This window comes from Epinephelus fuscoguttatus, linkage group LG12 (genome assembly GCF_011397635.1).
Source record: "Epinephelus fuscoguttatus linkage group LG12, E.fuscoguttatus.final_Chr_v1".
NCBI lineage: Eukaryota > Metazoa > Chordata > Actinopteri > Perciformes > Serranidae > Epinephelus > Epinephelus fuscoguttatus.
In genome coordinates, this window is record NC_064763.1 from 4,487,904 (window position 1) to 4,502,678 (window position 14,775).

Consider the following 14,775-nt stretch of genomic DNA (forward strand, 5'->3'; position numbering starts at 1 on the left):
CTCAATGAACATTGAAAATGTATTTAGCAAGAATTTGCAAGTATATGTTTACAATACCGTTTACAGTCAAACATTTTGATGCACTGTAGGCTCAATTTTCGATAAATCAAAAATCTTTGTGGATCGTTTGTGTAGGACAGTCTGAAGATGCTCTGTAGCAAGTTTGGTGTCAGTTGAGCAAAAATTGTGGGAGGAGATAGGTTTAATAAGTTTTACAGTTTTTGAAAAAAAAAAGAGTGATGGACTTCATAATTTGCAATAGGTTTAAATCAGGGTTCAACGCTATGTTTTTTTTTCACTTGCCTGGTCGGGCAAGTTGGTCAGAGAATTTTTGTCAATCGTTCTCTGTCTATAATTTTGCACCCTACTTGAGCCATGCCCACCTCTATTTATTTTTCACCCCTCTCTCCAGTTCTGCTGTATTAACACTGGGTTTAATATATTTTGCTTCCATCTCTCTGCCCTGCTTTACTACTTTACTTCAACGCTACTTAGCTCTCTCTCTACTCTACCAGTAGACTACCACATCCACCTGTCGCACAAAACGCACACAGCAGTGTTTCCCCTAGGATGGAGTTGTAGCAGTGAAGGTGAAGCACACGCATGAAAAATAATTTTCACATGCGTGAAACTTTTTTGTATGCTTGCAAAGCACAGTCTGCTGGAATGTTTCTGTGTATCTACTGGCACCAGAAGGGCTCTTTAGGACTAAATACATACAGTACATGTGTGCACAGTAATGAGCAGGTGAAATGTCTGTCTAGCTTACATATGAGGTGTCTCAAGATTTAGGAACATACAATTGTATTGAACATAATAAAAGTAAAAAGTCACTTGACATGCTGCTGTTTTGTGCTATGACCTATTTAAGTGCTGGAAGTTGTGATTTACGCGACAACGCTTGAACGCAACACAAGCTCAGCACGGGTGCCGTGCTGCCAGCGTGTTTGTCTGTGCATAACAGCAGTCTGTTGATGGTTATTTAGCCTACGCAGTGTCCATAACAATAACTTTGTCAGCTGACAAACTGCACCAGGCTCGGGGTCAGGTTTGGTCAGGAAAATGCGGCCCGAGCCAGACTCCACACTCTGCTCACCTGTGTGTGTGGCGGAACTCCGCCATGCGCGATACAGAGAGCAGAGCAGAATTGTTAACGCGTGACCATGAGAGACAGAAATGACACGATGACATAACACCATAAATAGTATATTGTTATGTTATTATATGAAGCGTCCGTCGCGCAAAATAATATCAATGGGGGCTGTGGGCAGGACATTGTTACACAGCGCAGCGTGTGCCTGTGACTTCAGACCGCTGCATCAGAGCCGAAGGAGCACGTTTTAAAATACATTTATTTTGGCAAGTGAGTTGTTAGTTTACATGCCCGAACTTGAGTTTTACTTGCCCCGGGCAATCGGGCGATCCTTATTGTTGAGCCCTGGTTTAAATGTACAAAAGTTTCTTCAGTATTGGGGCTACATTTTGGTTAAAGTTGCAAATCTGTAGCATGTATGGTTGATTTGTTGTGAATTCTCAAAATTTTTAACTTTAGAGGCTTACTGTAGCGCCACCATCAGGACTATTGGCCTGTTTTTGTAGCTGAGGCAATCTGGCATGGGACTGGACCTTTGTGCAAAGTTTGGTGATTTTTCGCGCATGGGAAGTTTCCTCGATTTCCTCGGAAGAAGAAGAAGAAGAAGAAGAAGAAGAAGATGCAGGATATCAATAGGGTTCTGGCAGCTTAGGCTGCCCGGCCCCTAATTAGCTGGCATATACGGAGGGAGAGACGGCCATTATGTTACATTTTAAAAAACGTTATCCATGAAAGACTACTGTAACAATTTCATTACACACAAAAATTCCATGACTCTTCCATAACCTTCAATGATTTTTGCTAATCCTATGACTTTTCCAGGCTTGGAAAATGGGATTGTGAAATTCCATAACTTTCCAGTTTTCCCATGACCATGGAAACCCAGACCTGACTGTGCAGTTCCCCTCAGCTCTGCAGAGCATTTTAATGTCTCACAGCTCGTTGTTTTTGTTATACAGCCTGCAACTGTACTGTTTTGGTTAACTCTAACCACTCTCATCTGCATCATGCAGACAGCTGTTTTCAGTGAAAAAGCTCTGTGAACCCACTGTACACTACCTGCTCAGCACAAAACAGCAGACAAAGTTAGTGACCAGCTGGTGAAAATAGTGAAGCACTTAGCAGCTAAGGTGCCAGATATCTAATGGCTATTATCTGATGTAGCACCTTAATAAACCAAAGCAGTGTTGTCTGGTATTGTCAAAAGCTCAAGGTCAAATGCTGACACCATTTTTTTGTTGCTAGTAATTGAACTTTGTGGATAACATTCCAAGAAGAGCCACAAGCCTCTGTATCAGCATAAAGACAAGCCCACTAAACCCTTTATCAGCCAACTCTGTTGTGACTCCTCTGCTTCTCTGGGATTGTCCCTTCTGTTTTTGTCCCCACAGACAGTCTTTTCATTTTCTTTTCATGCCTCTAACACAATGGCGCAGTCTCAAAAAAAAAACAGAAAAAAAGAAAATGGCAATCAGTTCTCTCATGGACTTGTATACTTTGATAGTGGAGATGTCTTCACAACAAAGAACATCAACAGCTTACTCAGCCCTTCATAGTAAAATGCAGTGATTAAATGCCAACAGTGCAAGTGCAAACCTCGAGAATTTTGCCCTCAATCCACTATATTAAATGTAACTTTTCTTCAAAAAAAATCTAAGAGTTCTTCCATGGATTTGTTGTTTCTTTTTCATCCAGTAAGACAGGGCTCCAAACCACAAAACCCACTGAGAGAGACTAGTGGTGGAAAAAGTCTTTCGCTTTGATTTGGCCTAGAAAGATCCTTCTGTACCGAGGCCAGGGCTTGTGCGACGGGACTGCAGTGCACCACTCAGCCCACTGATTCTAGTGCTGTTTTAAAAGTGCTGGCTGGTAAAGACACACTGGGAGGGCCCGGGGAACTCTTTATGCTGTCCTGCCCCACTTTCAGACGGTACTTCTAGTTACCCCCCCCTTTCTGGGTCTGTGGAACTGAACCAATCTCACTGAGCTGTGCTACTTTCTCTGTTTAAAGCTCTGAATGTAGAATTCAAGGCCAACTCTTTGCCATTTTTTTCCATTTTCAAATAGCACTAGTGTAGCTTTAACATTTTTCCGATGGCTGTAATAAGTTGGAATTTCCAAGTACATAGCCACATTCTTGTGTGGCATTGCCAAGGTCGTGCAAATGGAATATGATCTGTGGAGGGAAATGCATGAAACCAGAATGAAAAATGTCACTGGAGGAGGCTGGGGCAAAGCTTCTGAGCAGCTGGTGTGCATGTGTGTTCTACTTTAAGGCTATGCCCAATTTTGAGTTAGTCAAATTTCTTGCAAAATTATATGATGTTATCATAAATAATTTGGCTGTAATGTTACTCTGACATCCCTCCTTAAATAGGAATTTTAAAGATGACCAACTTAAGAGCCAACTTTTCTACACTGACAAAACCTCTGGGATGACACTGAGCAATGAATGCACTGCTGTAAGGAGAACACCGTGGACACAGTAGTGCCACATGAAGGGAACACTCCATGAGGCCTCTACCCACAATAATAAACTAGAATTACTGCCCCATGGCTGTATGCCTCCACGTATCAGTCAAGTTTCCCTTACAGTTTTTTTGTCTGTGAGAACATGGATGCTTTCCCCCAGCAGCACAGAAAATCTACACAATCAGCACATTTTCAAGGTGGACACCCAAGATTAGTGTCACTAATTCAGTATATGACTAAATGGCTCCCCTTCTGTTCCTGAGATATGACACTGAATAATGGCCAGAAAAATGTTTTTGCAGAACATTATGATGTTACAGTGAAGGTGACCTTCGACCTTTTGGTTATAAAATGTCATAACTTCATCATTATATAGAATTAGACGTTGGTGTGAAGTTTGTCATAATGAGCAAATGAATTCTTGAATACTAGCCAAAAACATATTTTGTGAGGTCACAGTGACCTTTGACCTTTAACCAACAAATTCCAATCAGTTTATTCTTCAGTCCAAGTGTTCTTTTGTGCCAAATCTTAAGAAATTCCTTCAAGGTGTTTTTGAGATATCATTGTCACTAGAATGAGACAAATGCAAGGTCACAGTGATCTAGACTTTTACAAACGAAAATCTAATTAGTTCATCGTTGAATTCAAGTGAACATTTGGTCAAAGTCACACTGACCTTGACCTTTGACTATCAAAATCTAGTTGGTTCATCGTTGAGTTTAGGGGGACATTTGTGCTAAATATGAAGAAATTTCCTAAAGGCATTCTTGAGATACCATGTTCACAAGTAGGGATCGAAAGTACCGATGTACTGACATACCAATGTACGGACGTATGGTTGGATGGTTGGACAGACAGACGGACAGACGGACATGCAACCTAAAAACATAATATCTCTGGTTACAGCTATCGCTGGCATGTAGGCATAAAAATGATACTTGGTGGATTCCGCCACCAGTAATTGCTGCAATGAATGATTCAGTTTTCAATAATGATGCAGAAATATCTAAAAACAGAAAACATTGCAGCCTACCCTCCAGCAGATCAACATGAGGAATTAAATCCAAAAATTCTGCCGAGGTAATATCATCAAATATGTGAAAACATATGTACAGTATTTTGTAATAGCTCAGCATTTGAAGAATTCACACTCTGAAGCCTTTTTCATTCTTCAGAATCCCTCACCCATCCTGGCATTCATCCACATCTCTTCTCAATTCAGTTCCAAAGTCCCACATAACATGGATTTTTGAAACAATAAGTTAGGTGTTTCAGAAATGTTTGAGTCTGAGCCAGCATTCTGCTCAAAGAGATGACTATGCTAGGTATCTGAACAGGTTGTGCTGAACCATCATTTGTGGGTTGGAAATCACTTCTAATGAGTTTTTAGATGAAGTAAAAAGCATTTATATATTTTTACAAATGCCGGTATGTGTGTGTGTATGTGTGTGTGTGTGTGTGTGTGTGTGTGTGTGTTGTTGTTGTTGTTGCAGATGAAGTGGAGTCTGTGTGGGAGTCTGTATGTTATTATATCTAAGTGTATGCATGTTGTGGGAGGTTAGGCATGTACAGTATCTGTATTTCTGTATGACTGCACCATCAAACCCAGTGGAGTCTTACCTGGCAGTAAATATGAACTAAGTACACCAGCTCCTTCGACTCATAGCCGTTCCGCGTCACTTCACACTGTTCATCCCCTAGGGACAACTGAAAGACACAAAGACAGCATTGGTCATTTCAAGAGAAGACAAAAAATCAGATAGTGGTGATCAAGAAAATTGCCCTCAACATCTTCAACCTCACAAAGCCTTTGACAGGTCCATTACTACAAACTCCTGGGTGGACAGATCTACAGTATGTACAAAATCCACAAAACTATAAATTCTGTTCATCATCCTGAGGTCTGTCAAACATGTCGGGCAGGGAAACCTGCATGAAACAAAGCCAGAGAAGATATTTTCCATTTCATTTAATGATTCAGCTATGACTATTTCAGTCATAATGTAGTAATGTAATATGCTGTAGCTTTAATGAAGTGCTGGCAAAAGATTTAAAATAAATATGAGCTGCTGTCAAACAGTGTAGAAAAAGTCTTTTATTAACTTTACAGCTACATATTTAGTTTAGATTTCACCATTACCTTTACTTTAAATGTCCAAAGGAAACATCTCTAAAACATACATTTTCTTTTCCAACATTCCAGCCCATACAGACCAAAGCAAGGATGAAAGGTGGCTTTTACTCACAATACTGATCTACACTAGGGGGCAACACAAAATACATGAAAGAAAAGGGGGAAACATTCAAACATATTCCACTAACAGTAAGCCTCTGAAAATAGATGGATATGTATAAGATGATTTCCAAGTGGAACAGCACTGACTGCCCACATGTTAATGAATGAAATATAGATGAGGAAACAAGACGCTGGGAGTGCTGGCACCACCAGCATCTGCTTAGTAGAGAGCACTTAACACTAAACAGAATAATATGGACAGCTGTGTTAGGAAGAGGCTGCTGTCTTCCTCGACAGCTTCATCCTTACTACCTCACTATTGTGTGATGGAACAAGCAGTTCTCAGTTCAGTGTGCCCTCCTTAGAAGGAAAAACTACAACTTAAACCTTAATGGAAAATACATCTAAATCTAAAGGCTTATAAAAAGCAACTGTATAATTCTTTTTTGTTTGTTTTTTATGATTATTATCTATTATAGACAAAACCAACATCATATGTTAGTTACACAAAACTACACCTGCATAAAAAAAATTATTATTACAAGTTATTATCCATCAGTTTCATAACATACCTGGAATACAATGCATTCACCTACCAGTTCAGGAGTTTATCATTTTAGGTACACAATCCAAAGACCAACACAAAAATAAATGAGATAACTATACAAATTACTTTAAATGTGTTCCCTTCAGAAGTAACACAAATGAATTTTATATTCCTTTGAAATTCACATTTTTTTCTGGCTTTTTTAAAGAACGTTATCTCAAAAAGCAGGTGATGTAAATGATGCGACAACAATGACACAAAGACATAAAATTCGCACTACTTATTACTTAAGCAGGAAATTTGGGTGACACTGTATTGTGAAAACCTAAAAAAACTCTTCTGATGTTACCGAGATTCAGTAATGAAGGACAAAGTTATTGTTGTCATCTGTGGGCACCTGGAACTCTACTGCTCTCAGTCAGTACTGTACAGGGACCGAACAGACAAGGAGAGGGCTTGGAGATTATTGAGTGAAGCGATAGGTCTACATGTTAAGTTCTGAAAATATGCATTTGTGACTTATGCAAGTTATTTTGTTGAGTTGCTTCTTAGAAAAATGCTCTGAGTGATTTAAGTTGATCTTTTATTGTGGAAAGATAACAATGAAGGGAATAAAGCAGTAATGTGCTGCTGTGATACTATGAAAATAATAGATTGTTACTGTCTTGGTTTATACTGGTCCAGAGCAAGGAGCCTCCGGGCACCATGTTTACATCACATGATTCTAGCTATTGGTTGCACTTTAATAATAATAATAATACTAATGATAGTAACTTTAATTTATCTTGCGCCTTTCAAAAAAGCCAAACCACTGCAAACCAAAGCCCCAATGCCATCACACACTTTCAGTATAGTACCTTTGGAACCAAAAGTAACCCTTCAGACATGGTACCTAGACCCTAGGTCCATTTAACGTTTTCATCGCAAACAGTACTCTTAAATGTGGGTGGGGTTATTGTCACTCACTGTTACGTCCAGCACTCGCTGTATTTCTTCATCGTTGGTGACACAGAGGAAAGTCTGCACCTTGTTTATCCTCCACAGAACAAAGTTACATGCCAACATTTTCAGAACAAAATAGGGTTGCAGTGAAAGTCTCTCTCCATGGGATATTTAAAAATAGCAGATTTGCGCATTTGGTCCCTCTCAGGCAAGCTCAGGGTGTAGTGAGCAGAAACGCATAAAGTATGTACTGCATATGCAACTATATATGCATGATCAGGTCTAAATAAATTTGTATTTTAAATTCTTGAAGATACACTCATTACTAAAATTTTATGTCAATAAAAACTAATAAAATGGTCAGAGTTGTCATACTGAAATTTAAGGTGTGTTAATGGATTCACGTCAACAACTCATGCACTGAGTAACATTACAAGTAAACGTTCCACCTTAAAAGTTACCAGCAGCCTAGTGAGTTATTTTTTTCTGTCTACAGCTGCTGCAAGAGGCATCAAAACCTCATTATCCCTTAATTTTATAGTTATAGTTTACTAATGTATCTTAAACTTGCCATGGTTTGAACAGTGGTTACATAAGCCTCACAACCAGCCACAACTCAGATAGCAGAAACATTAGCACAGCTGTTAAGGGTGAATATTTGCCAGTTGTAAGATACTCCTAAAAACACAGCAGCTGAATCTACCAAAGTAACACGATGCTAAAATTCGCTGTGCGTTCGGTGTGAACACACCATTACAGGTTTGGGGTCATTAAGTCACATGACTCTCTAATAACCATATGTCATTCTCTCCTCAGCAGCAGTTTTCTCTATTGAGCTTTTCACACCAGAAAACATTATTAAGATATGATGTAGCACATCATGTAGCCAGGTGGGGTGAGGTCTCTGCACATTGGCAAGTAGTTTCAGGTTTGGGGGAGTCTGCATCAGAAACAATGGTATGTTGTTCAATGCCACAGACACTCATTCTAAGGGCTCAACTATGCTCAATGTTAAATGCGGATCCGGATACGGACGGAGCCTTCTATCCATGCTCTGCGTTCCTTTCGTCCGTATTTCTGCACGTTTCCATAAAGCTTACAGTTACGGGCCAAACGGAGCAGTACCACCGGGAACCGTGGGGGCAGTGTTGCTGACACTACCCGATACGTAGCTCTAGTGAGACACGAAGAAAAAATAACAATTTAATTTCTCTCATCGGCAGTACTAGAGAAAAGAATTCTCTGTCCTCCAGTCGCGATGTATTTAACGGCCTCACTGACCACTGCCTCCTACAACACTGCCTCTGTTTTTGTCTTTTATGCAAGAGGTACATTATCAATATTTCCTCCACAGTCGCCACGTTTGTTTTACGTAACGTAAAGGGCACATGGAAGTATGTGGGCAGTGACGGTAACATTGTTTGAAACGGACGTATACATTTTCGTACGTAAAGGGAGCATAAATGGGCCCTTACAGTCCCTCTGCAGTCTGAGTATGTTTCTCTGTTTCTCAATGCTCCATAGCTTTGTATGTTTGGTACATCTCAGTCACCTCTCTCAAAACTGCTTTTTTAATGTTTTCTTTTTTCATTTCAATTTACTTCAGCTTTTTAAATTAAATCTGCTTCTCATTGTTCAGACAAAAGAAACTTTTTATGCTTTTACAACAGCACACATTAAAACTGGAGACCAGAGGTATTTATGTGCTCCCAAGGTCCACTAAACAGATATTGTCTGAGCAATGTCATGGTGCCAGTGAGGGGAGAACAACACATGGAAGTGTTTTTGTTCCCATTTCAGAGGGCTTGATTTAAAGGCAGTTGTTCATGCAGAAGCTGTGCTACATAGAGCTTTCACAGAACCACAATGCCCTTTTCTGTTGCCGTGTCTCTTTTCAGAGACACAAACTAGTATGACAGCAAATGACCTAATTACCTCTCTGTTGTTCAGTATCTGCAGTGAGCAACCCAGAAATCTTATGCACTCAATCCACAAGCAAAAGCCAATCTCTTGACAAAGCAGCCAGCAAAAGAAATAACACAAATGATACAAGTGAGCCCACAGAGGCACACATTTAAGGGTTTGGATGTATATTTAAGAAAAAGGACAGCTGCCCAATGACCAGCTGGGACTGAGGAGACGAGCAATAGCCTTGATTGACTGAGATCACTGCTGTTGAAACAAACAGACAAAGCCTTGCTTTTTTAATATAGAATGTAGGGAATCTCAAAGCTGTGCTGTAAGACAGGCTAAAAGCAGCATTACAAAATTGTGTTCAACATGTTCATTATCTGGGATGTTTTCACAATGATGGAATACACCTCGTCAACTTCTCTTCAGCTTTTAAATGTATTCAGCCCCATGTTCTCACACATCAGCGGCCTTCAGGTTTTAGCGTGGATTTTAATATTGTTTGTTGGTGAACTGATTTTTATCCATGTTAGCAGCATCGTTAGTGTGACAACTGTTGGGTCCACCACTTTGGTGCAGACTGAAAGGTCTATTGAATGGATCGTCATGAAAGTTGGTTCCGACATTCATGTTCTCCTCAAGCTGGACTGTCAAGTCAAAATTTTATTCCCTCAATTTTGTGGTTTATCACCAAATACCTACAAAACTAAATACATTACCATCAGCCCCAGCTATACTTTGTGTTTAGTGCTGTTAGCAAATGTTAGCATGTTAACATACTAAGCTCAGATAGTAAACCAGTACCCCAATAAGTGCACCAGTCTTTGAAGACAATTTTTGCACTGGCCAGACAGTGTAATTACATCGTCACATTATGCCCTATGGCCCAAAAAGACAACTCTGTTGTTTCACTGTCTGGATTCAGTCTGATAATATTTGAAGAGCTGCACAACTGAACAATTCTATCCCCATTCAAGTAAACAAAGCGCTACATCGGAAGAAGCCAGCTCGGCTGGCAGAGGTCTCTAATGTGCCTGCTCTACAGGCCACACTGTGCAGGAGGAGTGCTGATCATCTGGGTAATTTTATACGTGGCAGTTGAACCATTTTGGCATCATATGCCACAGAGCAACTTTCACAGGAATGACCTGGGCCCGCCTCAATGCTATATCAAGGTCTCTTTCCACATCTGTTGGGAAAACAGGGTAACATTCTACCTGTTGAACATCTGGGTGTTAGAATATCTTTGTGAGCAGGTTAGCATGCCAGCATTATTATTTATGGCTGAAGAACAAAACCTCTGGTCAGAAAATGTACTTTTTTGAGAAAACTGAAAAAAACTTGTTGGTTTCTTGCAGAATGCTATTTGTTAAGGATAGCCAATACATAATACACTGTTATTGGACTATATGATGTGTTAACAATACAGATGAGGTATTAGTGTCTTGCAAAATGCAGATAGGAAGTTTTCCCCCCACTTTTCCTGGATCATTCTGCAGATCGGAGGTTTTGCGTTTTGGCCATCGCACTGTGCCTCAGTACAGTCTCACAGAACTACTAGCATGACTGTAGACTCTTAGCTTGGTCTCCTCACATCTGCGTCTATTTCCTGCTATTATTGGTTTTGTACATAATGGGCTGTCAGAGTAATCATAAAGATAGGTATAGCTAGGTTTCTACAAGTTTAGTAATTGTCAGTCTTTTGCTCGATGAGAAAGAAGAGGACTTAAGAGTCCAGACAGTTCACTGACTTTTCTCTTGTTTCCACCATCATTAAATAGGAGCCTGCAGACTGCAGCTCAGCAGTATAAGTATCTGGCAACACTCCTAGTTAGTTAGTGCCACAGACACCCGTCGCCACCGTGCAGCGCCAGAGTGTAGTCACCAGGATGATAAGCTTCCCTTAAATGCCAATAGTAATCAAGCAAATATTTGTTTTCAATAGGGATTCACTATAATATTGGTATGTATGTCATCAGTATCGGCTGATATTGGCTTTAAAATCAGAATTGCCCAACATGCTTCTTCTTATTTTGCACAATGAATGAATAAAAGCACTGTATTTCATGTCTCCATCTGCTGATAGGCCATCATGGTAAGAGTATGCATGCATAATATAAGGCCAAATAAGTTGTTATATATTGGCATATTGCAGGGCCATGCTGCCCATAGGGCAGGTTAGGCAAAAGCTATAGACGCCAGCATGCCAGAGGGCGCCAGGGAGTGAGGTGTCTTTTTTTTTTTTCCTTCCTCATTCTATTCGAAAAATTAGACAAGAATACACTATAAAACAACAACAGTACATATAGCCATATGTCTTTAAATAATAATGAAATAATATTTCTAATTTAAATTTCTGCCTCTCTGGCAGGCAGCATCAATTTCGCCACGGTCCCTAACCGCGCCCCCCTCCCCCCGCTACCTGCTGTCTTCTGTAATGTGATGCTGCTGAGTGACAACAAAGATATACTCCCATTGTACGAAATGGTATACATTTCCGGTATCCTAAGTAGGCGTTGTCCCCCGTACCCCAATCAAAGACGATGAAGAACCGCCAATCAAAGACGGTTATCCCCAACCTCGCTTCTGTCAACATGTGTGTACCCTTACTGGCCATAAGCTAAATAAATAAACGATTCGTGAAAAAAATATTTTTTCTAGCGGATGTCTTAGTTACAACATGATTGCACTAACTGGAGTAGTTTCATGTCATATCCGACAACGGGAGGCTTTTAACAGATGACGTCCTGATGTTAGCTTTGCTGCTGCTGTTAGCTGTCCCTGTCAGCTGCAGCCACTGATGCTTTCTAGACATTGTGATTTCCCAAAACTGAATAAATACCACACATAGCAACAAAAACTGCTTTGCTAGCTCAGTCATGTTGTAACTAAGATGTCCGCTGGAAAAAATATTTTTTTAATCCAGTATCTTTGGTGAAACTGCACTGATTTCAGCACCAGAGAGGAGATATCTGTTGCCAGATCTCGCGAGAGTGTGTTGTTGAGACAGACAGGTCTTGAACAAAGTAAATTTTCTCCTGATTTGTCCGTCTGAAATTTGCCATTTTGGTGTCGGAATGTTCTGAAGATATGTGGCTTGTGATAAATGGGTCCAATATTTGCTTCTGTGACTATGGGGTGAAAGAATCGTCCATAATCTGTAATCACGTTAATTTCTCCCACTGAAGTCAATGGACTCAGGACCTGCTGTTAGTCTCCTAAAGGGGCGTGGTGATCGCGAAACCCATGTGACACTGATAAAGAAAACTGACTCGCAGTGGACCATCTTGGTTTATCCACCATCTTTGGTGACAAATTGACAGTCGGTTGCCATCAGCATGAAGAGGCAAAAGCCCTCTGGGCCGCAGTACAAAAAAAAAAAAAAAGAAAAGAAGAGGAGGAGAAACGTGAACGAGAACGAGACCGAGGTTATGATGTGATGTGATGAAACACTTCATTTAAAATGGTAGAAACACAACGTAAGTTACAGTTACTTAAGCACAAGCTAACGTCAGCTCATTAGCCACTAATGATTAGCAGTTAGGCTACTACGTAACGTCAATGTTACTGCGACTTCATTAGCCACTTGTTTTAGGAATACTTTCAGTATTCAGCTAGAGTTAATGTCAGTTAATGTCTTAGAGAAAGTTGGAAAGAAAGACTCAAAGTCTTTGGGAGAATGAATAAGCAACATAATTGAATATATTGGCCTATCTTTTCTTTTAATGTTTAGTGTGCTGCTGCACAAACCACTCACTGTTTACCAACCAGGCATATATTCATATACTGTATATTTATGTTTTCCAATTTTCAGATTTGTGCAATTTGTGATGTTACAGTTGCATTTTTTATATTTTGGCTGATTGCTGTGTTTAAAATGTCATTAGATCGAGGCAGGCTGTAATGTTAGGTGCTATTATGGTTATGCCATGATGGTTTCACAATCAACAGCTATTTGATTAATATAATGTAAAAGCCCAGTTTGTCAAATATTCGTATCTCTTGCCTAGGGTGCCAAATTGGTCAGGCACGGCCCTGGCACATTGGCAAAATATCCAATATCGTGCATCCCTAGTTTTTATTATATGAAAGAGGCCAAAATGTTAGGGGTGGGAGAAAGATCTATACAGAATAGTAATATTTTGTGTGGCAATATTGTTTCAATACATAGAAGTATTGATTTAAAAAAAATATATAAATTATCAATACTGCTTTTGGCAGTCTAATACAATAATCAAATCAACTGCTTTTTTAGTACACAAGATACGTGTTGCTGCAATATAAACATCTGGAGTGCGATAAACAGACTGAAAACTTCATCTCATTGGATAATACAGGTGTTGACAACGTTTAAAGTTTTAGTTCCCTTAATTTTACATATATATATCGTAATATATGTTATTGAAAATACCCAGCATGTCACAAAACCTTTAAAATCTCAATAACACTTGTAGCTACAGTATAGTCAGTTCCACATACAGGACTCCACAATAATCCTTTAACACAACCACCAGAGGGTGACATGACATTACTGTTTTACCTTTTTTTTAATAGTTGTTTTACCTCTGTCGTCTCACCTCACAAAAGTCACATGGTACATGTATGAGTACAAGCATGTGCAGCTCCAGCTTTTTGTCAGAGATTTTGGAGGAAGACATGTCATATTGTGAGAGTAAAATGTTGAGACACATTTCTAGTTCTTAACTGTCCACTATACATCTGCTGTCAGAGCCTTTAGAAATGAAACTCAACATTGAGCAAGCTTGTGAGGAAGCATACTGTGATTGGTTCCCAGCTGCATTTTTAGAACTATTCTACAGTTGCAGAAATATTATTTCAAGTGGAGTTGAAGACACTAGATACAAAGACTGTTCTACATGACAGTTTCACCATTTCAGCAAATGCCTCTGCTTCTGGCCAGCAGTTTGCCAAATTATAACTTACGATGAGATCCACTGCCAGATCCAGTGCACCCAAATTGAGTGGCCTGCTGGACAGGTTGCCTACTATTCAAGGCCTGTTTTCTGCACTGCATGCAACTCACCACATTATAATTTGATTTCAATCCAACCTGCACTGCACTAGCACACATTGTCCCCATGGCCCCGGCAAAGCTTAACAGCAAAAGCAGCCGCAATCTTGCCAGTCCTGAGCAAACTGGATTTTCATAACTATACACACCAGAATATTAAAGGGAGAACAGGTTTTCTTTTACAAAATGTATGAAAGAAGAAGCTGTTCTGGGTGTGCTAGATTGAAACTCTACATTATGCGGACAATAAAAAGGCAATATAACCCCAAAAAGATCACTGTGAAAACTAGAAAAATTACTGGGATTTGAAAATTATAACGTTCGCCCAGTCCTCAAGCTGTATATGGTCATATTGGAAAACACACATCAATGAGTGGTCTGTGCTTTCTTGTTTACATCCTAAGAAAAGGCTCATTACATTCCCAAAAGCAAGAGAAATCGCATCCATGGTGGTAATTTTCCAAAGAGAGGGGAGAAGTTGCACTGTCCCTCAAACAAAGGTTTCTGCAGAGGAAAAACAGCTAAATCCAACAGCCATA

General features: G+C 39.8%; 1 protein-coding gene across 4 annotated transcripts in view; it reads right to left on the reverse strand.

The window, feature by feature from the left end:
• The window catches only part of arhgap32b (Rho GTPase activating protein 32b), a 198,347-nt gene that overhangs the window by 56,785 nt on the left and 126,787 nt on the right, over positions 1-14,775 (reverse strand). For all 4 annotated transcript variants that reach the window (XM_049591465.1, XM_049591464.1, XM_049591463.1 and 1 more), the window contains one exon: positions 5,189-5,275. In XM_049591465.1, the coding sequence (XP_049447422.1) occupies positions 5,189-5,275 (87 nt within the window). The remainder of the gene's footprint in view (positions 1-5,188; positions 5,276-14,775) is intronic.